Here is a 27,529-nt window from a genome sequence, read left to right on the forward strand (position 1 = left end):
TCTTTCAGTAGCCAGAATTGCTTCCTGCAATGTATCCAGAGAGGCATGCAGCTGAATATCAATCTTATTGTGATTGGATTAATTCACTGAAATGCCAGCAGCATGGAGGTGGGTGCCTTCCAACCTTGAGACCAGATGGGAGTGCTTTTTCTGGAAACTCCCAGGTGCCAAAAGGCAGTCAGTGGAAGCAATTTCAGACACAGAATTAACGAAGGTAATGGCAGATGATATTGGGCGCAGGAGTATTTGGCAGAAGATCTGATTTTAAAAGGAACAGTAGCTCTAATCAGATTGGTAGTGTGTTATGGATGGTGAAAGGGATGTTCGTCCGTGAGATCCATTCTTGTCCACTGTGTTTAATACAATGTGTATTTTTATGTTCCCATTTGGATGAAGCACCCTGCCCATTTACTAGTTAGTGAGGCATAGAATCATAGAATCATTTCATTTGGAAGAGACCCTCAGGATCATCGAGTTCAACCATAACCTAAGTCTAGCACTAAACCATGTCCAGAAGAACCTCATCTAAATGCCTTTTAAACACCTCCAGGAATGGTGACTCCACCGCTTCCCTGGGCAGCCTGTTCCAATGCCTGACAACCCTTTCCATAAATAAATGCTTCCTAATATCCAATCTAAACCTCCCCTGGTGCAACTTGAGGCCATTTCCTCTTGTCCTATCACTTGCTACTTGGGAGAAGAGACCAACCCCCTCCATGCTACAACCTCCTTTCAGGTAGTTGCAGACAGCGATCAGGTCTCCCCTCAGCCTCCTTTTCTCCAGGCTAAACAGCCCCAGTTCCCTCAGCCGCTCCTCATCAGACTTGTGCTCCAGACCCCTCACCAGCTTTGTTGCCCTCCTCTGCACTCCCTCTAGTACCTCAATGTCCTTCTTATGATGAGGGGCCCAAAACTGAACACAGGATTCAAGGTGCGGCCTCACCCCTGCTGAGTACAGTGTCACAATCACTTCTCTAGTCCTACTGGCCATGCTATTCCTGATACAAGCCAGGATGTTGTTGGCCTTTTTGGCCACCTGGGCACACTGCTGGCTCATTTTCAGCTGGCTGTCAATCAACACCTCAGATCCTTTTCCCACAAGCAGCTTTCTAGCCACTCTTCCCCAAGCCCATAGCGCTGCCTGGGGTTGTTGTGACCCAAATGGAGGACTCAGATATTCCTCCAGTCTTCTGTTTTCCTCTTGGAACTGTCATGAAAACTCACACAAAGTTAACAGAACATTTTAAATGATCATTAGATTTATTTGTTGTAGCACTGAAGTTTGTTTGTGAAATCCCATAAAATCTTCTGAGTGTAAGTATGGTGGAATCTCCAGAGCTTGCATTCAAGTAAATATTTCAGATTATTGATGACAGGTAAAAAGGTAGCTGATTCACCACTGCTGGAAAAACATCATTTCTTGTTAATATTTTCTTATTTAGTCCCCCTTCTTTCAACTTACACTAGTGCCTCACCTGTGTTGTTTGAGGATTAGTATCAGAGTACAGGTAGGAGGGAAGACTTCCACTTTGATTCCTAGGTCAGGTTCAGAACCAGCTCCTTCCCTGTCTGTGTCTGACTCTCGTCACCAACAGCTGTGCATGCAAATTGTCAAGAAACATTATGGCTTTTTATTGGTCTGTATTGCTGTGTGTTCCTTTCACTGGCTTTGAAGATCTATGCAATGCCTTTGTCAATGAAATTGCTGCACTTATGTTGAAATATTTTCCAAATAGATAGGTGTTTGTGACCATCTTTGCAATGTTTTTTCCACATTCCTTTTCTTTAAATCATCCATCAAAGTTGATTAAATGATACATTGTGTTCATTGGGGTGGGAAGGAGCAGTCTAGTATGTCACTTTTTTATTTTGCATGCTATAATGTATTTCTTAAGGTTCTCTTTAATATTCTTGATTATATATCACTATTTTCATATTCCAAGTACTGTTATTATATTAAAATTTATTCATAACTTGGCTAGCAGTAAGATCAAGTTCAGTGATAGTCTGTCTGCATGTGGGCAAGTTGGCTTGTATAGTAAGGTTACTTTTAATCTTTAAATGATGATTAACATTTAACCTAAATCTTCATGTTTTGTGTCTTTTAATATTTATTACAAAACATCAGTTACCATTCAATTAAAAATGCTATTTAATTGTCAAAGGCTGTCTCAAGAGTAGCAGGAGGCAAATCTTTTAACTCTTCATTATTCATTAATTTCTGTTCTGGTCCTTCTAGCTCCTGGGACCATCAAGTCATCACATGCCCACGCTCGAGTATTATTATTGTTGGCACAGGCTTGTCAAAGCATTAGAGCTCCTGGCAAGGCACACAAAGGAATGGTGTGTGGTGTCACAAGTACATATTGCCACAAATTATCATCTTCCCGAGTTTCATCCTTGTTATTTTTGTATTATGAGATTCTATATGTGCAATCCTGCACTACTGTAAGAGTATTTTCTGTGGAGCTTTCTGACATTATGCTTTCTTTTTGAAAATAATTATTTTCCTTTCTCACAGGAAATAATGCTTCCTCTCTAACAATACATGACATGCAATCTTCAGTTGTGATGATAATAAATGATATCACCAATCAACTGAATCAGCAGTTAATATCCTGTTTAGCCATGTTGATTTATCAGCATAATTTAGCTTTCTAGAAAAGGCAGAGGAAATACAGGTGATATCTGCCATATATACAAAACTCTTCATCAACATTAGTCGTGTAGAAACAGGCAGATTTAAATTTCTAGGGATCACTAATAAAATACTTGTATAAGCAAGTGCAGAAGCCTAGGAAAATTAAGCTAATCTCTCCGGTGCTCAATAAGCTAATTTTCCCCATTTGCAAACATGAATCACTTGTCTTCGCCGATGACATTTTATTAAAGGGAGATTACCCTGTTACCTAAGACTGCCTTTTTTTTCTTTCCCTCCCTCCCTCCCTCCTTCCTTCCTTCCTTCCCTTCCCCCTCAGTTTATAATACTCTGTGCACAAAGCATGTATCTTAGTTTCACAGCCTGCTCCTCTGGAGGGGCAATTGGAGAGAGTAACACCTCTTTCTCAATTTGGGATTAACAAATCCAGATGTTCTGGTACCTCCTTCCAGGTTTTAGGGGGGCTCCTTTGAGCTGCTGGGGACTTTGTAGTGGGAGATGCTGCTGATCATCCACAGGTCACACTATGGCCTCAAGTTGTGCCAGGGAAGGTTCAGATTGGATGTTTGGAAAAATTTCTTCATGGAAAGGGTTGTCATGCGTTGGAACAGGCTGCCCAGGGAAGCGCTGGAGTCACCATCGCTGGAGAGGTTTAAAATATGTATATATGTTCTTAGGGCCATGGTTTAGTGCCAGATTTAGGTTATGGTTGAACTCGATTTTAAGGTTCTCTTCCAACCAAAATTATTCTATGAGAGGGGTGCAGTTTCCTGCTCCACTGGCATTGTGGACCTACAGTAACTTTGCAAAGGGTTTCTGTTATTGATTTACTTCAGCTAATACAGTCCCCTTAAGTATACATGACTCTTAAACAGACCTGTTGCCTTACATTAGGGTGACCCCAGGGATAGTTCTGTGGTTTTATTTTAGCCAGACCTCTGCACATTATTATAGTGACAACATTTAAGCATAAATGCTTCTTAGAGACAATAAAGCCATAAGAACATTGCCATTTCTGGCAACTTCACTTCCTTCTGCAGTTCTTGAAACTGCAAAGTGGCTTCAGCCTTTCAGCTTCCAGCCTCTGGACATCTATATGGAACATACACAGTCATAGTGTTGTTCCCTGTTCTAATTTTGTTTCAGCTCTCTAATATCCATCCTCTCTTACGTAACTCCTAGTCTTTCCTATTGATTTCATTGGTGTTGCATCCCATTTTCTTAAATGAATACTAGAGCTTATCATATTACCATTCTCACTTCTGTACTGTTTTTTTAAAGGGAATGCACTGTTACTTCCCTAAAACAGGAACATACTTGCTTTAATGTGAAAGCATTTTAGATTGATGTTTTTGGTTTAATCTACCATGCCTCATTTCACCTTCATCTGAGGTTATAGAGCTAGTTTCTACTCCCTTTGTGCAGCATTGTTCCTTTCTACACTTTGCTTTAACTTTTTTTTTTCACCTCAGTCTATCTAGTGTTACCCACAATGCTTTGAAGCAACTGTATGGATTTTCAACAAAATTAATGTTTTCCTGTTTCGATAAGTATCACCTTCTGGAGAAAATTTAATTTATCAAAACATATACCTGACCCCAAGACCTCCTGAATAAAAATACTTCTGTATATTTTACAGTTTTTAAGCAAAGTCCACCAGTTCAAATTCCTTAACCTGGCCATCTGTTGTATTAAGCTGAAGCATTTTTCATAATACTTGCATAACATTGTCTCTTCTCCATTACCAAAGTCTGCTTTGGCTCTCAATGTGAATCCAAAGAAATTGCCTTGACTTCTGTGGAATAATGGTTGGTTGTTTGGGGTTTTGTTTGTTTGTTTGTTTGTTTTTCTGGGTTGTTTTGTTCTTTAGTATGAAAGTAAAATCTGGCTCTTTCAATTTTGGGTAGTTTCCAAGCCCTTTCTTTTTTAAAGTACAAAAACTTCTTATGTTTTCTGGCCTCAAAACTTCTTACTGTAAGACACTCTTTTACACACATAGTGCCATCAGATGCCCTCTGCATCATCTTTAATGGTTTTTTGTCTTTTTCGGTTTCACACCATTTCCTGAATTCTTCTGCTTTGGACCCATTCAAGAACTGGTATTTGTTGCTTCCTTTCTTTTCACATGGTAAGATAAAGCCATTCACTGTCTTCCTGCTCCTCTTCTCCACTCTTGGCAATGAAGCACAACTGCTTGGCTCACTCTTGAGCCAGCTGTATATTTTTATTTTTAAAAATGCAGAATCTGTACTACTGCAGATCTGAGTGTAGGTAAACTGCAAAATGTCAGGATGACCTACAGAGGTGCAATTACACTGGTGTAGTTAAATCTCACCAACTAAATCTGATTTCTGGGTACTCAGGCTCTTAGGCAGTTGGTGGAAGTTTTGTCACTGACTTGGTGGGGCTGGGACTTTGTCTGAAATACCAGCTTGTGGTCACCCTTTATGGACTGCTCCAGTCAGCTGTGCTTTTGCTGACACTTGGTCTGTGGGGTATATGGCAGGGAGAATGCCACAGTAAGCTAAACATTGTAGAAGTTAATCAGCTTCAGGTGACATCCTTGAAAGTCCTTTTACACTGATTCCTCACTGATTCCTCACTCACTCACTGAGTGAGTCATGCTCACTCCAGATTTGAATGATCTCTGGGGTATTAACATTATTGTTTTTCTTTAACAGATGCAGACAAAATACTTTCTAACAAAACTGCTAAGTAAGAATAATTTAAAAAGTCGGAAAGAGTGCATTTTAGCTGTTAAATAGAGCTTTTCATGTTAAAATTTGAGCAGACTTGTCATATTTAAGCAGCAGAACTTCTACTAATTTATTACATTAATGAAGTAATAAACATTAGGTTTTCAATACCTCGGCCTATTTGGTTTTGAGTTTGTACTATGGTTATTCTTATTTGGATGGTAAATGCTAAGTTCTTTTCAATTTAAAAATTCTAAACTCTGTTTCATCCCTGAAATCTCCATCTGAGTCATAGCTTACATATGTTTCCCTACATATACTCATTTTAAGTTCAGAAGCAGTTGCTCACAAATTGCATCAAATTGTAAGCAGATATTCTGAAGAAAGAGATTTCTCAGAGATGACCTGAGAAGTAACTTCAATTTTTCTGACACTATTAAAACCGATATATATGTAATAAATATGAATGATTTTTTTTTCTCTAGATCTACAAACATATGCACAGAGTCTGTTTGCAAATACACATACACAAACACCACACACACAATTACAATTTAACACCTGGTATATGTCCACTGTGTCCTTCATTTTATAGCAATTTGAAAAAAACCTTTTTTTCCTTCCTTTCATGCCTTCTTGAAGTTTGACTTTTGACAGTTTTGTAAAATAGTTTTCTGTGAATTAATGACATCATACCCCCCACAGGCATTTATTGCTGAGTTATAATCCTGCTTATAACTTTTTTATATCTCACTTGTCTTCTTTGCAGAGAGGCAGCTATTTAACACCTGTAAGATTTTTTTTTTTAGCAATGCATGAATATATATGCTCTGAAAATATAGTAATGTGAAAAATAGTACCTTTGTGGTTTGCAAAAAGTTATATGAGCAGTAGGGTTGCCATTCATCCAGATGCTTGACTAACTAACTAAAAGTTATACAAAGAAATTCCTACAACAAAAAGCAGAATCATATCTCTATGGCTTTCAATGCTGCAGAATGAAGTAAAGAAACTCTAAGAAGTTTGCCTTTTAATAGATTCAAGTTTCAAATCAGCAACGAATAAACAACTTTAGCCCTAAAATGCAGAGGATTTATGATCATTTAGCAAGGCCTGTACCATCTCAATGCATGTGTGAGTGGACTGTGTTGTTTTATTGGGTTCATCAATGTTTTTATTATTAATATTTTACTGATATGTCTTTATAGCTGTGTGTCGAGGGTTTATATTGCGGGGTGACAATAAAACTCTGGCAGATGTATTGTTAACCCCCCTCTCCCCCCCACTTCCCCCTTTTGCCACTCCCTCTCCCCCCTTCCCACTAAGGACAGGTGATCGGGAGGGAAAGAAGGACAGAGAGAAGAGAGTTGGAACAATTAAAAATGTTTTACTAATGCTACTAATAAGATTAAAGAAAATAATACAAAATATACAAAACCAATCTTGAAAGTCTCAGCAACTGCAGAGCCAGCACCCAAAGTCCTGGATTGGACTCTGCAACCAACCGGAGCTGGATTCAGTCTGTCACTAGGCCTCAGTTCACAGGGACGACTAGCAAGGTCCTCTCCTAATGTCGGCCATAAGGAAAAAAGGGACGAGATCCTCGTGATCTCCCACTTTTATATGAAGTATTTACATGAATGGAATGTTATACACAGTTGGTCAGTTTCTTGGTTACTTGTTTCTCATTGTCTCTCTTAGGAGATGTCCATCCATGTTTATCAATAACTTTGCATTCCATTGCTATGTTTACCGAAACATGTATCTGGTTCTCCAGGAAAATGCAGTTAATATGAAGGCTTTAGCTGACAGGCAAATTCACTAAAAGAGAAACTTGTTTTTAACAAAACCAGGACACTGTGCTAGATCATGGGCTTTTCCAGTAAGTCTACATTGTGTTGGTTTATTTATTAACAAGATCTTTTCATCATCACTTTTTAAAATGTAATAAGATTTTTCTTCTTCTTTTTCCCTCTCAAAATATACGATTGAGTGCTGGTGATTGTTGGGTTAAATTCATTGCATGTCCCCAAACTCTCATAGGGATGATTTTGTGAAAAGTTAAATCTTTTCAATGACTTAACCTTTGTGAGAAAGAAGAGAAAAAAATAAAAAAGCCCCACATATCTATTTCAGGTTATTCATCCATCTCTCGTGGGTGTTTTATTAAAATGGCAAAGTGATGCAGAGTGAGACCAACCATGTTATATGCGATGCTTGAAAGGCCTCTGAACATATATGACATTCCAAGACCTGTTTGGGCATGAAATTTTCCCATTTTATATTTTAATAAAACCATTCTTCAAAAAGAAGAGGAATGTTCTTTTGTAATTCAGGTGTCATTAGTATTACACATAAACCTGGAGTCGTCTCACCTCACCTCACTTTACATGGCTGAGAAATCTAAGTTATGAGTCTTCTTTATCTTCCTTTAATCAATGAAAAGAGCTAAAGTTTTGCTTCAGTGTTTCCCAAGGAAATGTGGTCAATGAGGATACTCACATAGGCACTTTGTTGAAGTCACTAAAATGTCAAAAGATGGATTTGAATTGCCTTTGCTTCTATCACAGATCTCCACCCCAAAGCCAGCTCATGGCTACAGAGATGATCCTAGTTACTAAGGGATTTTTTTGATAAGAAAAATGTACTGTTCAATTTTGTGAACCTTGCCGATGTTGCTTTTCACTACTGTTGTCTCAGCATTGCTCTTGTCTTCTTTCACTTATGGATCAATCAAATTAGATTCGATCCAAAACCGTAATAACTTGAAAAACAAGTCCTTTGCAGTCACTAGGCTGCAAGTAGCCAGGCTGCTGAGAGGCATTTCTTTTCATCCTGGATTTCTAAAGTCAAATTTTCTCTGTTTCAGTCAGAGGATAGAGGTCCTTAATTCCCTCATCCATGATGCAGTGGATGCATGATGTTCAACATTACAAGGCTAGACAGAAAAGCTGGCTTGGTCTGTGTGGCAGCCCTTCGTTCTTTTCCCCTTGAAATCAGCTCTTCCTTCACAAACTCACTGATGATTACTAAATATTAGGAAGTTCTAAGTAAACCTACAAATACGGTTTTGGAAAATCAAGACCGCAATAGCACCATACCTCTTAGTGTGTTTTTTTCATAAAATCTGAGAAAAGAGCAGTTGGTACATTAAAAATACTTTACATTAGAGTTACATGGCAGCAGAAGGTCTTAAAAAACCTCCTCTAGCTAATGACTGGTGAAGAGAAAGAATCTTCTCTTTTTGAATGATAACGTGTAAACTGTCCAGCTATACACACTTTAAGTTGTTTGGATTTCAGGCATTTTAATTAAGAAAATAAACTCTGTTCAGGTTTAGGAGGTTATAACAATGTAATATGTTCTTTGTGAGTCTAAAATCAAACACAGGATGAGTTCTCTCTCTGACAGGCAAAATCTAGATTTTATAAACATGAAGAAAAAGTTAAAGCTGCTATTTCAGATCGAAATTTTCTGTTCAGAAATTCAAAAGAGGTTTTCCAGCCCAAATGTATTGTATGCTTGATTGAAAAAAAGTATAAACTTAATATTATGGTTGGAGATACTTATATAGGCTTGAATTCCCCTATACTTTCTGACTATTGATTCTGAAAGACTTAACACAACTGTATTAAAGAGCCTATTTCTCAACAGTCACACCAATTTGCATTAAATTGCTACTTCAAAAAAAGCTCAACTGCTATGCATGGCTGAAAATAAACTTAGAAACACATTGCTAGCAACTCAAAAAATACTGGAGGAAATAACCACAAGTATCTGGAGTAGGAATATTTTCAGAAAGTGAATATAGAGGCATTCCCTTCACAACACTGCCTGAATACCATTCACAAAATGAATAGAATAGAACAGATTACAGAAAAATATGCTGCCTTTAGCTTGGGCAGAAGAATTCAGTGAAGTTTCTTGATTTTTTAGTGTTAACAGATTTTGTCTTTTCTCTCATTTTAAGCATTCTGAAACCACATACAAATTCTGGTGTATTCAGGTGCTTAGAATTAGCCACTGAGTCCTCTTTGATAACAGAGATCACAGGGGGCTGCTTCAGTGGAGGAAACTGGGAGGCAGGTAAACTTCTGAGCTGCAGCCTTGGCTGCTGTAATTATTCTTTCCATTTCTGGTACATACCCGAAGATAAGAAGAGGGGCTACTAGAGGTTTACTCTTTAATTCAGAGGTATTTAAGAGTTTGAGAAAATCTCCTTGGAACAATTCTCAACTTTTGTGAAGAAAATGTAGAAGGAAGTTTATGGGGAGTTAATCATAGAGATTTACTCCCTTAGAGCTTCTTGCTCTGATTGTACATCATTGACTTTGAAGATTCCCTCATTTAATTTTGTAGCAGGTGGTTTATATAATTAAGGTATTTCTTTTGAAAGTAATTACTTTAAAAGTAAATTAGTAAGTGATTCTGGTAGGACTTCCAAGCTGTATGATGGTGAAAATTCTGTACATTACTACAATGCATGGGCTGTGTCTTGTTGCACTGAGAAGAACAATGTTTTTCTTCTAGATGATAGATGACTTATAGTGACTTTCATTTTTTTGTTGTTGTTTTATTTTTTTCAGCTTTCGTTTGCAGCAACAACCCCAGAGTTGGCTGATAAGAAAAAATATCCATATTTCTTCCGGACAGTGCCATCTGATAATGCAGTGAACCCAGCTATTTTGAAGTTACTCAAATATTATCAGTGGAAGAGAGTAGGAACTTTGACCCAGGATGTACAAAGGTTCTCAGAGGTAAGATTCGCATATTTCCAGTACACAAAGAGAAGTACTAATATCAGGCTTCTGAGGAGCTAGTTCCTCCATTAATAACAATTAAGTAAAAAGAAACAGACTCACTGTTTCAGTCTTGTTTGGCTTTGTCTTACTAGGTCACATTTGCTATACTGAGTAAACTTAATTCCTTTCCGAGGCTTATTTAACTGCCTATAGTAAAAAACACTAACGCTTTTCCTTTACTGTTTTTTACACCAAGAACATTGCACCCAAGTGCAAAAGAAAAGCTTTTATTTTTTTCTGTGTAGCAAATGTTTCTTTATATTCTTTGGCTTGCCAAAGTGTATGATTTTGAAAGGGGCTTGTGTCCTGACATCAGTTCACTCAAAAGAGAGAATAAATCTAATGTCATTGTGTTCCTTTTTTCCTTGGTTATATTATAAGCATCAATCTGATCTGTCTGAACTTTAAGGCTCAAAGTGTGGTAAGTCTGTGGTGGAAAATACTGGAGGAGCCTACTGAGACAGAAATGACTGAAGCCCCCAGAATTGATAAGGTCACATATTATGCACCCTCCAGGTCTTATGAGCTTCACCCTGAGCAACATTTTGGTCAGAGAGATTGCAATAAACTATGGGCCAAGTGCTTTAAGCATGGTTTTAACTAGAAGTAGTTAAAAGGAAACATCCTATAAGCAATTAATCAGAGCAAGACAAGGGAAAGAGTTGGCCCATTAATTAGCAGGGAGGCAAAATTAATAGAGGCATGCCAGTTTTGTGGTTGTGTGGGTTTTGGTTTTTATTGTTGTTGTTTTTCTTTTCCTTCCTCAGCATTTTTTAAAAAACAAAACAAAACCAAAAAAACCCTGAGTTCTGAGGACTAGCATAATTAAAACTAGTGAACAGGGGTAACAATAGGTTGGAGTCTGCTTAGATGAGTCAGATATTTTCAAATTGTGTGGCGCAGTTAATTCATTGTGGAGTACTTAAGAGATCTTTAGAGTCTTCCCTTACATGCTTTGAGAATTAAAAGATAAAAAGTGAGTTGTAGGAGGAGGGAAGAAACCTTTGTGTCTGTCTTTCACCAAAACACATAAGGACCCAGGGAATTATAGACCAGTCAGGCTAAATTTAATTCCTGGAAAGACACTTGAGTAGATAATCGGTTTGGAATCACCCAGAAGATAAAAAGATGCTAAGCAATAACCAGAATGGAATTAACAAGAATAAATCATGGAAAGAAATCTAGTTTCTGTCTGTGCTAAGATAACAGGGTCTCGAAGAAATGGAGTAGGTTATAAGTGTGATGTTTTTTAACTTCTAAAAATGTTAAAGGTGTTCCTAAAAAAAGGTAGGGAAACTTAATCTTGACAATGATACTGTAAGAGTAGTATTTAACCAATGTCTCTGCCACCAGGGTTAATTGACATCAGATCAGTTGAATATTTGCTTTTAAAACAAATGCTGAAGGAAAAAGTCACCAAAAAGCAAGATATGCTTTATCCTTCTCTGGCTTGGAATTATAATTTCAAAGAGCAGTTATCAGTGGTTCAGTGTCAAACAAGAAGGATGGGATTCTGTCAAGTGTTTTTCTCTAGAAAGAGATAAGGTTTTCTCTAGATAGTGGGATAGAAAAAATGTTTATTAAATCTGCAGCTGATACGTACTTGGGAAAAGCTGCAAGCACTTTGCAGAGGACAGGATTAGGTTTCAGGATGATCTTGACAAGCAGAGAAATGTTTTAATATAAATAATATGTTAGTGAAAAAGTGCAAATGGCTATCTAGGCAGTAGATCTCCAGTGGAAGATACAGGAAGTGCTATGATGAACCACGAACTGCATAAGGGTCAAGAAAGTCAAACTGCTTGACCTACTGTAAAAAGTAAAAAGGAAGCAAACAAACAGCTCTCATTTCACCACCCTCAATGTAATGCGATATTGACACTTAAAACACACAGAGTGAACTTCAACAGTTCTTAGTTCTCAGATGTAAGTTGGAACCTCAGTCTAGTATCCTCTTCCAGAAGGAAGTAGATCAGAGATGTCTAAAATGTTTCTAGATTACTGAATGTTTTTACAGACGTCTGTGATCTACTTCCTTCTTGAGGAGAAGAAAGATTAAAAGTGGTTTCATGAGAAAGATTAAAAGTGGAAAACAGTAGAATAGACTGGGAAGGTGGTTGAACGCTCATCATGGAGAGTTTATTAAGCTAAGACCAAGCAAACACAACATAGGGATTCTTGGTCTTCCTTTAGGACAGAGGTATGGACTTCATGTCTGTCAGGTTTGCTTAAATGTTAAAACTGCAGCTTCCAAGGGTTTGTTAGGGTGCTACACTTGAGCTCAAAGTTTTTCTGTTCCTCTTGAAAGGTAAGCAACAACATTCTGTGTCAAACTGTAAACTCAATTTATTGTGATTCATTCAAGCCTTTAGGTAATGACCGATCCAGTTAAAACTTCCTTGAATTCAAGTGATCTTTCTAGAGCATGTTGAGTCCTGAGTTTTTGAAATTATAGGGGGTTCCATCCTTCGTTTTCAGCTCCCTGCAGAGTTTATTCCTTCCCTGCGCAAACAGTGAAAGCACAGGAAGAACTGGAGGAAATAAGTAGTTGGCTGTCGGGTAGCAGTGAGGGGTGGGAGCCACCAGCAACTGAGGGAGAGAACATGCGATGGCTGGGCAAAGCCCAGCCCCACTGCAAGGGAGAAGAGCAGGCCCAGAACTGCAGGACAGGCTAAGCCAAGGGTGCAGGCCAGTCAGACAAGTAAGTTCATGGCGAGGAGGCAGGTCCAAGGCCAAGCTGGGAAGTTAATCTGCAGGTTAGAGTCAGGCCTAGAGATTGCTGAGCAGATCCATTGTCAGAGACTGAAGACACAGGAATAAAGGTGTGGGTGGAGTTCCCAGACAGGGGACCATAAAGTCCTGTTAGTGACCTCCAGGTGCTGGCTACAAAGAAGATGGAGACTCTCTTTTTATAAAGAGTCACATGGAAAAGATGAGGACTAATTGGTACAAGGTACTCCTGGAGACATTTTTCATGATGAGAACAATCAGCCATTGGAGTAATCTCCCCAGGAAAGTGGTGGATTCCTCGATATTGGACACTTCTAAGATTCAGCTGGACAGGGTGCTGGGTCATCTTCTTTAGATTTGCTTTTGCTAAAATAGGTGGGACCAGATAATCCTTGCGGTCCCTTCCAAGCTGGTATTCTGTGACTGATTCTGTACATCCACTGAAACCAAAATTTTCCCTCTAAAGGAACGTCAGGCAAAACTATCCTTCTAACATGTTTTGAAAGTGACAAAATTGTTGAATAACATCTAAAATTTCACTCTTTGGTGTAAAATGCCACTGAGTTTAGAATACGATTCTTCTGTTCTGTGCTGAAAATGCATTACAAGCCACTAGACCAGAAGTAACTGAATGTCCACCTCTGTTTATTCTCATATAAAATAAGCAAACATAAGCAAAAATAAACTAATGGGGTCTTAAGAGAAACCTGTGCACTAAATCAGGTAGGTTTACTCTTTGAAGCAAGAGAGAACTGTGCTCTCTCTCATTTTTCCATCTTCCAGAAAGGCTTTTTTTGTTGTTGTTGTTGTTGGTTTTTTTTTTTTAAATCTAGAACAATTTGCATCTTAATTTCTTTCAGTTGTCCTTCCACCTAAACACATGTGGGGATAGATATTGGCTTCTTGTTCGTGTTATATAGAGAAGACTTCATACTTGTGTGGTTTAGTCCATAGGAACTCAATTGTATCTCTTCAGCTGCCGTCTAACTTCTGTTTTTTTGAGCTGATAACTTTTTTCTTTAGTTGAATTATTGTTTGCTGTCTCTTTGCAATTTGTACTATGATCTTATATCCTGGTAATTAAAGCTTACCTAGCTTGTCCAAAAGTTAGCTGATCCTGAAAGTCAAAAAGCTGTTTATTGGCTTACCTTGCCTTGTAATGAGGCAGTTGTCTCAGTTGCTCAGATTATCAGTCTTACTCCAATTTATCTCTGGAGGCAAAAATTACAGAGGATCTCTTGCTTCTGTTTCAGCCATTTCCCTTGGGAACCCTTTCTAGACACTTTGTGTTATCACCCAATTGTTTCTACTTGGTGGAAAAACTCTCTTATAAACATTACATCTTCCTTATTCTCCAAGTCACATAGAGAGACAAAAGGCAGGTAGATAAAATGGAGATGTTTAAGGCAATGTGCTTTCAGTTCTTGAAGCACATGGGCAATATCTGTATATCTGACTTTGCTAGCATGGCTTGAGACTCCCTTTCTTGGGTCTCAAGCATTATGACTTTTCAGGTGATCTGAATTCCATGCTTGCCAATAGCGCAGCTCACTGTTAGTATCCTTTGTAAGTTATTCAGGTCTGTTTGTACAAGCAGAAATGTCTCTTCCGCTGCATTAATGTTTAAATTGTGTAAGTTGTCTTGGTATAAGGGTAATACACAAACTGAATCAGTTCTGTTACTTATCTAGGACAAATTCATAGCCATTGTGCTTCTATGTCCTAGATTTTGTGGGCTGCTGCCCTATTCTCATCCTCTGGGAGAAAATTCTGTTTAAAAAGTTAATAATTCTGTGGCAGAGGTTCATAAATGAGGTTACAAAATACTTTCAGGATTTTCAGCTTTAAGTGTTTCCTATGATATATAATCATCGGATAATTTAGGTTGGAAGAGACCTCACGAGGTTGTCTAGTCCAACCTGCTGCTCAAAGCAAAGCTAGCTTTAATGATTATCATCTCTGAAGAATTACAGTTTTTGCACACACAGCTCTCAGAAAAGTCCTGACCCTCTCCTCTTTCCAATTCCCAAGTGAGTTTTCAGCTGATTGGAGATTTTGCAGTAACTGGTGCCCCCAATATTGCTGCTGTCTAGCACTACCTGTTTGGGATTGTATTTTGAATTAGGCAAACCAAGCAACATTCTTGTGGTCTGTGTTTGCTGAGCTTCATGTTTTGGTATGGAGAATCATGAGAATAAAGGCACGCTTAGCTATCAATAACTCAAAACTATTGGCAGCCACCAGTATTATAGAAGATATAGAGGCTTCAGATTATGATAGTGAAACACAAAAATATGTAGTCATGTGCTAGTTTTCAGGTAATGCTGTATTTGCGAATCAGTAATTCTAGTTTATCTTACTTCAGTATTTTACTGTTCTTTCTTGTGTATTGGTCATTTTATTTATTCACTCCTTTTGTTTCATAATATGTTTCTAACTGCAAGTTAGCACTTGATTACACTCAGAAGGATTCTGGCTTCCTTGTTTTGTGGTAAGACACTTCTTCCAGACTCTTTTCAGCTGTTTCTTTTTGCTCCCCTGTCACGTTAAAATACAGTGAAGCTACATTTCAGCTTCACGTTTGGTACCATATTCGTGGTATTTCTAGATTTTTTTAAATATATATTTTTCCCTCCCACTGAGTATCTTGTCTGAGATTGTTTTTAAAACAAGTTAAATTGTGATCGTCTCAAGTGACTCTTTGTTTTTCTCTACTTCTTAATAGTCATCTCTTTATGTGATTTCTCTGCTGCTTCTTGGAAATATTGAGAACTCCTAATGTAATTTCATCAGTGTAGGTGGCATTTCAAAAAGACAGAAGAAATGAGAAGTGTGCAGTAAGCTAATGAAATGGATTAACAATATGAAAAATAAAAGATAAAGTATTTTCTCTAGTGACTCTATCACAATCTTCATGGAGTTTAATAATCTAAAGATACCTTGGTGACAAAAACTTAAGAGAAGTATCCCCTGTGAGTGGACAAAACAGCACTTTTTTTACTGTCTTGATTAACACTTGTAGGATTTCTTAAGGTTGTGCTACATTTTGCACAGTGACATCTATTTCAAAAATGTTGTCAGGGTCCATTTTACCTAAATTGAAAAGCATTTAGCATCCATAAATGCCAGTTCTCATTCTAGGAAATGTAATACTGGAAAAAAAAGAAAATCATTCCAATGAAAAGCAGCTAGTAAACAAGCCTTCTCAATGTAGTATATGCCTATTTCTGTAGAAGAAGCAGAGTAGAAGTCTAATCTAGAAGTTTATTTGTTATAACCTTGTACTTTCACTGTAGAGTCAACAAACTAGGATCTGAGTTAGTGGTCAGTTCTGATAAGTGTTTTTTGGATAAGCAGATGCAATGAGTGAGTTACTGAGGGGCTGAGAGGGATTAGGAAGGGAAAAGAAATGAGATATCTGGTGACCTTTAAATTTCAGCCAGAAAGCAAACTTGAGACACCAGTTTTTGGTGCTTGTAGGTATACATTGTGCAGACTTCAAGGTGCCATTGCACTGTGTCTTCCGAGACTTGGCTTCTGAGGAGAGACAGAAAAGCAGAGATTTCCACTCTCCATTGTGTTTCAAAGAGGTTTTATGGCAGCAAGAAAAATATTACTTTCTCTTCAAGAATGAGTTTGGAAGCGTCAAATTTACCAGATAACATTAATGTTTAAGCTGAAAGCTCCAAATAATACCCAGTGATTTCATCCTAGAAGGAGCCCTGTACCCTCAGCTTCGAGAGCAGAAAAGCATAAAGGGCGGCAGAAGATAAGAGACGTGAGACACAGAAGGCAGCCGAAGAAAAATATGGGGAAAAGCATGGAGAGAGGAGAATGAGAGAAGGAAAATGGAAATGTTATAAATGTTATTGTTTAACTCTAGAAGTCTTTCAAACTGTCTCTTCCTACTGTTTATAATTTTTTCAAGGTGTTGTGTCTTTTTCCTGTATTCTGTCTCTCTTTGTTTGTTTTCTGTGTAATTTCATTCTTTTCACAAATTGTGTCAGATGGGTTTTACTGGTTCATATTTTGAACCCTAAAGAAAAATAAAAGATCTCTGTCTGCTAGGTCTTTCCTTCCACATTCCACCCAGGTATTTCTTCTATATCCATGTGCTCATCTGCTTTTGGGGAAGGAGAAATCTTTTCCTAATATAAAGTTCTATAGTTGGGACAAAATAAGCAGATAACTTCTGCCTCAAAAACTTCATATTGATATTCCAAAGAAAGCTTAACAACTTATTACCAGTTGGCTCTATAAATAGTATTGAATACTGGGCAGAAGTTATCTCTTTTTTTCTGTTGTTACTGTACAGTTATCCACATAGTCTGTTCTTGTGTCTGGAGAATGCTTGAGATGCCTTGATATGGCCTTAAATATTCTTTAAGCATTTGCTGAAATACATACTGTATCAAATAAAGAGGTATTTTTAAACTTTTCTTTCACTGGTTTAAAAGAAAGAAAAATCCAATTTTCACCAAGATTGGATATATACCTCAAACTCTGAACTATTGATGTAAAAAAATGCTAGCAAAACAAAGTCTGTATTTAATCCAGCTTCACACATTATGATAAAATGAGTTTTTGTTTGCTTGCTTGTTTTTTTCCTTTGCAATGTGTTTTAGGTTCCTACTCTCAACAAGTCCTAATCTTCCTTTCCCAAAGATAGTTCCAGTGAGTTTTATAAACAGAAATATAGAGGTTCCATTCTTAGTGGTATCTAGATGGTCCTGCAAAGCAGAAGTACAGGCACAAAATTGCCCAAGACCTTCCTTCACGTTGCCCTGTTCCCAGTTCTTGCCTCATTTGTACAGCAAATTTGTACAAACAACTTGACTTAAAGTTCTGTTGAGCTTGGAAAGGAGAATGAATTCCCATTCTGTTTTACAATTATGCTTTCCTATGATCAAGTTAATACATTATGATCTTTACAGAAAGGCAGCCTCTGAAAGTGGCTTGTGCTAGTATTGCAGGATATATAAATATAGCCCTTATAAATGGGAAACTTTATCTTTGCTGGTGTCTATAAGTGCTTTAAGGGGGAAAAATCACTGCAATAATTTAAGATGGATGTGACCAAGACATTTCATTCAGTAAGAAATTTCTGAATCTGAAAGGGAGATATTTAGACACGAAATATAGGGCGTGCACAAGTGTCTTTTTGGCCTGTGCAAATGTCATCCATGCTAGGACACTTTTCTCATGGCAGTAGTATTTTATCCAATGTTTTTCTTTTCTTATTTTTTCCAAAGAGATTTCGTAAACATCTTAGCTTCCAAAACCAACCTCACCACCCACCCACTCTCTTCCCTGCCCCTACTCCCTCTCCCCCCCCCAAAAAAAGGAAAAAAAATAAAAGGAAAAAGAATTAATATCACTCAGTAGAGAATGAGAGCTATATAGTGTTTTGTGGTTGTGTCTTCCTGCACTGAAGACTGACACTCTGCTATCACTCTAAGAGGCCCCAGGGTTCCCATGAACTAAGTCCTTGTCAAACTTCAGGTGTCTTGAACAAAACCAAATCAAACTTCAGATTTTTTTTTTTAGAGAACTTCTCACCATTTCTTCATATTTAAACCTGGTATTGTACGTGTGTGCTAGGTTGGTATTTGCAACACAAGATAAAGGAGTAGAATGATAAGTAAATTCTATACTTCTTGTACTTCATGGCTGAGAATCTCTGTATAGTTAAGAGTCTCCTAGGGAATCTAATACAAAAATCATCACTTTATCTGAAACAAATGGTAATCCAGAGTCAAAGAAAAAAATTCCCTTTTAGATTATATTGAAAAAATGTTTCAAGACAATGCTTGTTTTAACAGATGTTAGGATTGCACATTGAAACTGTTTTTTGCTTATACCACAACATTGTCCTAGTTCTGTATCGGGTTTTGCTATGCTTTGGTCCTTGTGTGGGTTTTTTTTGTTTTGTTTTGTTTTTGTTTTTTTTTAAATGATAATACAAGGATGAAATATGATTCTAAACAGTCATTGAGCTTGTAAGCATTTCCCCCACACAATAGTTTTGATTGAGTATCTAATTATCTTCCATTCATCAGGCAATTGCAGGATATTTTCAAATTAAAATTGATGGTGCAGTGATAAAATTTGGAAGTGGGCACAGTTGTTCACATAATGTAGATGAGTAGCAGGAAAATGTGATACTAACCAAATCAGAAGAGAGTAAGCTCACTTCACCGAAATAACATTTTCTGAAACAATTTATCAAAATTCAGGGTCTTGATTGCTAAGAGGTTAAAATAAAATCCCGGAAAAGTCATGGAATGTCTTTTGGAATTATGAACCTTCCTGGAAAGGTATGCAAATTTAATAAAATGCACTCCCCTGTGGAAGGTAATCTCCAAGCACTGGAGTCAAGAAAATAAAGCAGCTGTTAAACTGCTGGAAGTTAGCATTTGCAGGACTGGAGCCATTACTTAAGTTTTATTTCAAAAACATGTCCATCTCCTATCACTTTCACTGTGAATGACTAAAGCTAGAATTAGCTCAGGATACAAGTGCGCTTTTGTGTTGTGTGTTTTTTTTTGTTTTGTTTTGTTTTGTTTTCAGTGCTGTTGCCTGTTCATGGATATATTTATTTACTGAGATTTTCTTTTAAAAAAAATATCTTCCTAAGAACTGTAATTATTTCAATACTGGTTGTGTCCAACTGAAATTTATAGCATATTTTCTCTGTCTTGATTTTTGCTTTTTTGTGATGGTTCAGGATTGAGTTTCGGTAGATTGCAGAACTTCTTTTGCCCTGTACGGAGAGTGGAACCTTTGCAGGGCAGGAGATAACTTTTCCCTAAGAAAAGGGTTTGAGGAAAGACATCCCAGTCATCCCTCTTGGTCTTCATATCTTGAAATATAGGAGAACATACGTAGTGTCACACAGTCACAATTCTGCCCTTTCTTCATGTTATTAATTTACTGTATAGAGAAGGTAGAAGGGGTTCAAGATGAGGATTGATATTGCTTTTCTGAGATTTTTTTTTTTTTTTTTCCACATATTCTCATTCATGCCCAAAATGTGTATCTGCCCTGACGTGAATACAGTGCAGTTCATCCTCTGAATATTTGTGTTGCAGTGTTGCACTGGGGATCTTGAGTGAACTGGTGATGCGGACCACTCTGTAGTATATAACTCAGGCAGACAGCCTCCCAGAGAAATAAGAACCTAAGCTGTTAACATCTGGCCCATCTTTTTCATTTGTCTGGAGCAAACAGATTGATCTGCATATAGTTTGGCTCCCAGTGCAGTTTCATGTTTCATTTACTCCCCTTTAACTGCAGGCAGCTGATGAAAGGGGCAGTCCTCTTCCCCCTCCAAGTTTCTGCCTTCTCTGTTGTACCCAGTCTTAGCAGTTATTCCAGTTATATCCAGCAGTTATATCCACCATGTCATTAATCAACTTGTCTGTCAAAAGCTGATCTTCTATTTGCAGGGTAATTCCGGCTCTGTGGTTAAAACTTTCCCTTTAGTTCTCATGTCCTTTGGAAAAGTGGGAACTTCACCCTCATGGAGAGTTATTGGATGTAATTAGAGGATGGGACCAGACTCCTTTCAGTGGTGCCCAATGGCAGGATGAGGGGCAACGGGCACAGACTGAAGCATAGGAGGTTCCATCTGAATATGAGGAGAAACTTCTTTACTTTGGGGGTGCCAGAGCACTGGAACAGGCTGCCCAGAGAGGTTGTGGAGTCTCTTTGATTCAAAGCCTGCCTGAAACACATTCCTATGCGATCTGCTCTGGGTGAACCTGCTTTAGCAGGTGGGTTGGACTAGATGATCTCCAGAGGTCCCTTCCAACCCCAACCATTCTGTGATTCTGTGACATCACTCAAGGTGGAGAGTGAAGATTTTTGTATGGTGGGAGTGTGAAAGCCAGTGTGAAAACATTTTTTAGTTTTGAGAAGTTTGTTCACCTCCAAGAGAGAGTGGGCCATGTAGTGGATCTAGGTATTTCTGCTTGCTAAGGAAGAGCGTTTCCGTGGTGAATTTCATTTGTTCTTTGCCAAAGTGATGACAAAATGATGGAAATTAAACAGGGAGAAGTTGTCATAGTTACATGACTTCTAGAGGTTTCGAACGCTGCTGAATGACTAGATTTAGCATGGTTCTTCTGGGTCCTGGTAAATATTTAGTGGCCATGAGACTATGGGAAGGTCATAGGATTATGATATAGGAAATGTGGAGAAAGCAGAGAGGCTTAGGCTATGTTTGTCCCACTTTATAGGAAATTGTCTGTGCACATTCAGTTACACAGTAGGGGGTATTTTGCAGGTGAGAAGTACCCTACATGTTTAAACAGAATGTCTTTTATCTAAATGAGAAAGTGTCCTGAATGAGAGATGTGACCTGGTGAATTTAATGACATTCCTTATTACCATACCTTTTCTTATGAATTTTTGTTTGCTGCTGGCATATTCTTAGCTTGTTTGCTGCCTGTGACTGGCACTAAGCTAATGGTACACATGAAAATGACTTTCTAAACAGTTTCATAGCTTGGAAAATGACTCCAAATTATGGCTGACAAAAATCAGGACACATCAACCAGACATTTCCTCTTTCCATATCTTGTGCCTTTGGTCTTGCACCAAAAAAACTTTAAGTTGACATTACCAGTCTAATTCCAAATCCCAGGAAACTGTTATTTTTCAAAGCAGTTTAGACATACCTATGGACTATAGGAACATTCTGAAACCTAAACTATTACTCTAAAGCACAAGAGATGACTTTAAATCTGATTTAGCTGTATCTGAAGATGTCCAATATCTGTTTGAGGTAACTACATGGAGGACATCAGTAATGTTTGTAGTGGTTTAGGAGTTCAAAGAATACCAGAATGGTTGAAGTTGAAAGCGACCTTGTCCAGCCCATGTTCCATTAGCTTTTTTATGTAGACATTATAGCACAATGTCAAAAGCCTTGCTGAAATCCAGGTAATCAATATGCTTGATCACCTTCCCAGGGACTGAGCTGAGGCTGACTGGCCTGTAGTTTCCTGAAATTTCTTTTCCTCCAGTCTTCAGGCACTTCTCCCAATCACCATGATTGTTCAAAGATTATTGACCCTGGTATCTCGCATATTGGTGTACTCAATAATTGTTACTCATAAGCCCTCAGCTGGTTCATCATCCATCCCTAGAAAGAGCTCCATATACTCCAGCTGTTCTTCCTCATAAAGGGAAACTCCACCTCCTCATCTTCCCAGCCTCCTTCCTAAAGAGCCTGTGTCACTCCATTGCAGCACTGCAGTTATGTGATCATCCCATCTCATCTGTGAGCCAAATAAAATCATAGCCCTGCAACTGTACACAGATATCTAAGTTACCATGTTTATTCTCCATGCTGCATACATTAGTGTATGGGCACTTCAGAGAGGCACCCCAGCATGCTGATATCCCAGAAGGGATTTGGGAGATTTCTCCATAGTGATGTCATGTAGGTTCTTCCTTGCTTATGTGCAGAGGCAACCCTGCTTAAGCCCTGTTTTGTTAATTTTGTAATCCCTTTTGGTCACATCATGCCAGACCCTTTGTTCATTGACCGTCCCTGTCCATCATGCCCTCAAAGGGCTGACTGTAACTCTCTCTTCTCTGTCATTCTTAGTTCAAAGTGCCTCTTCACCAAGTCAGCCCTTCTACTGGCAAAGAAACCTTTTCCCCACTTAGTGAGAAGGATCCCATCTCTTCCAAACAAATGTTGATCTGCAAACAGGGTCCCATGGTTGTAGAGACCAAAACCCTGTCGCCAAGATCAGCTCCACAACCAGTTGTGGATGTGCATTATCAGCTGCCTCCTCCTCACAGCCTTTACCCTTGCTGTCAGGAGGAAGGAGATCACCTAGCTCCCCATGCCTGTAAATATTGCCCCCAGAGCTCTGAAGTCACTTTGGATTCTCTCAAGTCTGCATCATTGGTGCCCACATGGAAGAATAACAGGGGGTAATAGTCAAAGGATCAGACAAGCTTTGGCAGTTTCTCCGCAACATCCTGGATCAAAGTCTACAGCAAGTAGACTAGATGATAGGTTCTGTCCACAGATGGGTTCCCCTGTTCTCTGCACCAAGGAGCCACACGTTACTATTTCTTGCCACTTCTTCATGGTGGTTTTGAATAGTTTAGAATCAGTTGTCCCAGATATTTTGCTTGAAAGTACATCTGGCTGCTCTGCAGCTTTGAGGGTGGTGAATCTCTTTCATAGTTGTAAGCCTTTAGGTGGAGCAGGAGCCTTCCTCTTGGTGCCAGAGGTCACTAACTTGGAACGGACACTGCCTGCAACTCTAGTGCAGCTTGGGGTCCAGGGCTATTCAAACTGTATTGTCTGCAAGAAGACCCAGCCTCTCTTTCATCTTCTCTGAGCTTGTGCAGACTGATGATTTTTCTCCTGTAACTCCTCTGCTTGGTGACACAGCCCTTCAGAGACAGCATACTTCCCGCAGGACAGAGGTCCATCTCTCCTGGCATCAGAGAGAGGGTCCAGACACTCTGTGCAGGTTGAAACATGGAGGGCTGCATCCACCATCCAAAGCACCATGTGGGCTGAAGCCTCTAGCCTTGCAGGGTCATCTGAAAGGGTTCTTGATCCTCTGTAATTAAAAAGCAGCTGCAAAAAAGGCTCCAGGTACCTTAGGTCAAGGGCATCATCATATAGACAAATTAGAGAACTGGGCAGTCGCCAGCTGCATGAAATTTAACAAGGACAAGTGCCAGATTTTGCACCTGAGACATGGCAACCCTGGCTGTACACACAGACAGGGGGACAAGATGCTGGAGAGCAGCTCTGCAGACAGGGATCTAGGGGTTCTGATCGATGGCAAGTTGAACATGAGCCAACAGTGCCCTGGCAGCCAAGAGGGCCACCCGTGTCCTGGGGTGCATCCAGCACAGCATCGCCAGCCAGGTGAGGGACATGATTGTCCCTCTCTGCTCTGCACTTGTGCGGTGTCACCTGGAGGACTGTGTGCAGTTCTGGGCACCACAGGATAAAAAGGATATAAAGCCACTGGAAAGTGTCTAGAGGAGGGCCACAAAGTTGGTGAAGGGTTTAGAGGGGAAGCTGTATGGGGAGCAGCTAAAGTCACTTGGTTTGTTCAGCCTGGAGGAGACTAAGGGGAGACCTTGTCATGGTCTACAGCTTCCTCACAAGGGGAGGAAGATGGGTAGGAGCTGATGTCTCTGATGAAAAATGGTAGAACCCAAGGGAATGGCAGGAAGATGTGCCAGGGGAGGTTTAGGTTGGACATTAGGAAAAGGTTCTTCAACCAGAGGGTGGCGGAGCGCTGCAACAGGCTCCCCAGGGAGGTAGTCATGGCCCTAAGCTGGACAGTATTCAAGAAGTGATTGGACAATGCCATCAGACACCTGGTATGAATCTTGGGGTTGTCATATGCAGGGACAGGAGTTGGACTCAATGATCCTTGTGGGTCCCTTCCAACCCAGGGCATTCTATGATTCTGTGATTCTATGATCACGTTCCTTAGAAGGAACTTCCTCAGGAGCTTCCTCAGGCCCAGACCCTTATGGCTCCCCTAATTCCATTCTTCCCTGACAGCAGCAGGCACCCTCAAGTTTCTCAGAGAGTTTCCAAGAGTTCACTGATGATCCTTGACCTTGTCTCCAGAGGTTCCCAAAGCAAAGCCTAGAGACTGCTTCACAGACTGCTTTGCCTGCATGGGACATGGGAATAACAGTCTTGAAGGAAAGAATGGGCAGGAAAGATAAAACACAACGTAGTTTTATCAAAGGAAGATTATGTCAGAGATAGTAAGATAATTGATTTCTTAGAACTACTAGAGTGACTTTTAATGCTTACCTGAAATCTAAATTGGTTGGTGCAGTGCCCTGCACAACCTGTGTGGAACATAGAAACAGAGATGGTAGGATGGGTGCAGGGAGTTCTAAGGCAGTCCAGAAGCATGGCCAGAGGGAACACTGTAGCAGATACTATTATAAAGATGGTTCTCGGTATAGAGACATTGGCAGTGACAGCCTTGAGACCAGCTGTTTTCAGTGTATTAATTCATTACTTTGGGGAGGACAAAGTATAAACTTGTGAAAGCTATAGATGACAGACACAGGGAATAAAGAAATTCCAATAATAAGAAGAAATAGATCATCATAAAGGATGGTCTGTATGATCTTATTAACAGCAATAAGAAAATGAATTGTAGAACTTCACATACAGTAGGCTTTACATGTGGTAAGCTTCCTAGAATTTCCAGGATTTTAATTTATCACCTCCTAGCTGTTGCAGGACCCTAAGACGTTGGTAATGCTTTCAAATTCTTTCAATTTTAAACTCTCTTCCTTTGGAACATTATAGTTGTAGCCTTTAATATTTTATTATATATTTAAGTTTTGATTCTGAAAAATGTTTTACAGCCTACACCACGTGAAGAAGCATGCCATGTGTGATTTTTTTGTATCTATATATTAAGTGTTTGGTTGTCCCAGGCAGTCCCTTTCAGTGGTGAGTTCATGTGGATTTTAGGCACACTCCATTCTTAGCAAGTATCTTTTTTCCCTGTTCTTTCCTAGATTTAATCAAACAATTGTAACCATGAGTTTCTTCTGCAAGTGAAGATTTTTCATTTGTTTAATCAGTGTTCTTTCACTTTGTGGATAACCTGCTTAATAAAAATATTATTTTTTTTTTATTTTTGTTAGAAAATACAGAATTAATCAAAGTCTGATGGTTATTGAAAATGTTATTATAATAATCATACAGTTATGATACTGAAGATACACTTGAAGATGTTATAAGTTCATTGTGAACAATTTTTGCCAAATTCCTCTTTTCTAGTCCAGATCTGCCAAGCTACTTGGACATTATATTAGCATTCCCTGGCCAAATGTGTGCATAAGTTCTTCCAGCACACACATTTCTAAACTTTGACCACAGTCAATACAGTTAAAGAGAACTTGAGACAAACCTTTTGTAAATGCCAAAAGCTAAATTGCATACATGTTAAATACATGTTATTGTAGTGGCTCTCTCAGCTTCATCTTCAGAGCTCTTCACAATTGCTTTGACACCAGTGGAAGCTTTAAGGAACTGTGTAAATCTTGGTCTGTAAAAGTGTTTAGGCTTCTTGTGCCCAGCTCCAAGACCTGTGGAGTTCAGTCATTCTTCCTCCTTACACAACTGATGGAGTAATGGGTAAATCAGTTTTGAATGCATTCCCAAAGTCAGAGTCAGAGATGACAGCACACAGACCAAGGAACCAGCAGAGGTAGCCAAGAGTCAGCCTTAAGATTTCCATGTATTGTAAATCTTGCCACTTTCCAGGGAGTTTAAGCTTTCCTCTGGGGCTATAGAAATTTGCTTCTGTACATGCAGGATTCACATCCCCGAATAATTTTCTGGACTCCAGAGTGTTACCATCTGTACTTCAAAGGCTAAATGGAGGTCAGTTTTCTCTCAGAAACCTACTTCTGCTGCTGCTATTTTCGTCTTAGCTTCTCCTTCGAGAACACACCAAGGAAGCGGGAATTCTCTTTTCTGTTCCTTTCTCTCTCAGTCCTCTTGAAAGGAATTCAAACTCACATCAGCCCACTGCCAGGACGGAGCCCTGATCAGCAGAGTGGGAGACACCTGCGTCCTTTTCTGGCAGTAACTCCAAGTACTTTCGCTACTGTAATGGGAGCGCAGCCCATTCCAGAAGTAGGTGGAATACAAGGAGTGAGACCAGATACTCTTAAACAGATGCATAACAAGAAATGCTTATATTTGCTCTGCACTGCTCTGAGGGAGGGAGGTGGGTGGTGAATTCCTGCACTTTGTTCTACAAACTACACATGTACTAAAGGAAGGAGGATTACAGAACAGAATTAGGTAGTGTTGTAGGTAATGTTTCAATTACAAAACTTTTTTTTAAGGTCCAGTCTCTGTACGGCCATTGAGCTGGCAGTTGTTTGGATGTTGAGAAATGAGCAGATGTTGGTGTTTCTCCTGCGGAGAATGTTCTAGTCATTCCTTAAATATACACAGCTACTAATGTGACATGAGCAGGAACATCTTTACTGTGCCTTTGGTTACAGCATATACACACAGTGGAGATTTGTTCTGACATGTTTTGCATCCCCAGTCTAAATAAGGATTACTAAAAGAAACTAGAACTGCTCTATGAGAGACAAGACAATATATAGTATTACTAGGTCCTAATGGGCAGGCCAAAGCTCCCTTAATACTCTGTGATTGAATGTAACTTGAGAGACAGAACAAGCAGGTATCAAGGACTCGGAGAAGCTGTTAGACAATCTCATTTGTCCATCCTAGGGTGCAGTTACCTTTCCTAAAAAAGTAAACAAGAGTATTTAGTAAAGTGCATTACTTAAAGCGTGCATGGGAACCAGGAGGCTATGGCTTTGCAGTTATCCAGAGTTGTTCTGCATGGTGATTTCTGAAACTTTGACTTCCTACAGAAGCAAGAATCCATCCATAAAACAAACCTTCTGTTCAATTTAGGACCATGCTCCTCCACAGTTTCTCTTGCCTTCAAGCACAGGGCACAATAAGGCTTGTTTGCTGTCACTAAGAAGGAAGCAGGAATGTTTTCCCCATATCTTTCTCATGCCACTTTCTTCCCTTGCTTTGTGAATCTTGTCCTGCCTCCAGCTGGAAGACTTCCCTT

At 39.1% G+C, this 27,529-nt stretch overlaps 1 protein-coding gene across 2 annotated transcripts in view; it reads left to right on the forward strand.

Moving 5' to 3' along the window:
- GABBR2 (gamma-aminobutyric acid type B receptor subunit 2) overlaps window positions 1–27,529 on the forward strand; it is a 490,476-nt gene that overhangs the window by 186,383 nt on the left and 276,564 nt on the right. For both annotated transcript variants that reach the window (XM_065052923.1, XM_065052922.1), the window contains one exon: window positions 9,942–10,112. In XM_065052923.1, the coding sequence (XP_064908995.1) occupies window positions 9,942–10,112 (171 nt within the window). The remainder of the gene's footprint in view (window positions 1–9,941; window positions 10,113–27,529) is intronic.

Source organism: Columba livia, chromosome 2 (assembly GCF_036013475.1).
Source record: "Columba livia isolate bColLiv1 breed racing homer chromosome 2, bColLiv1.pat.W.v2, whole genome shotgun sequence".
In the NCBI taxonomy this organism is placed as follows: domain Eukaryota; kingdom Metazoa; phylum Chordata; class Aves; order Columbiformes; family Columbidae; genus Columba; species Columba livia.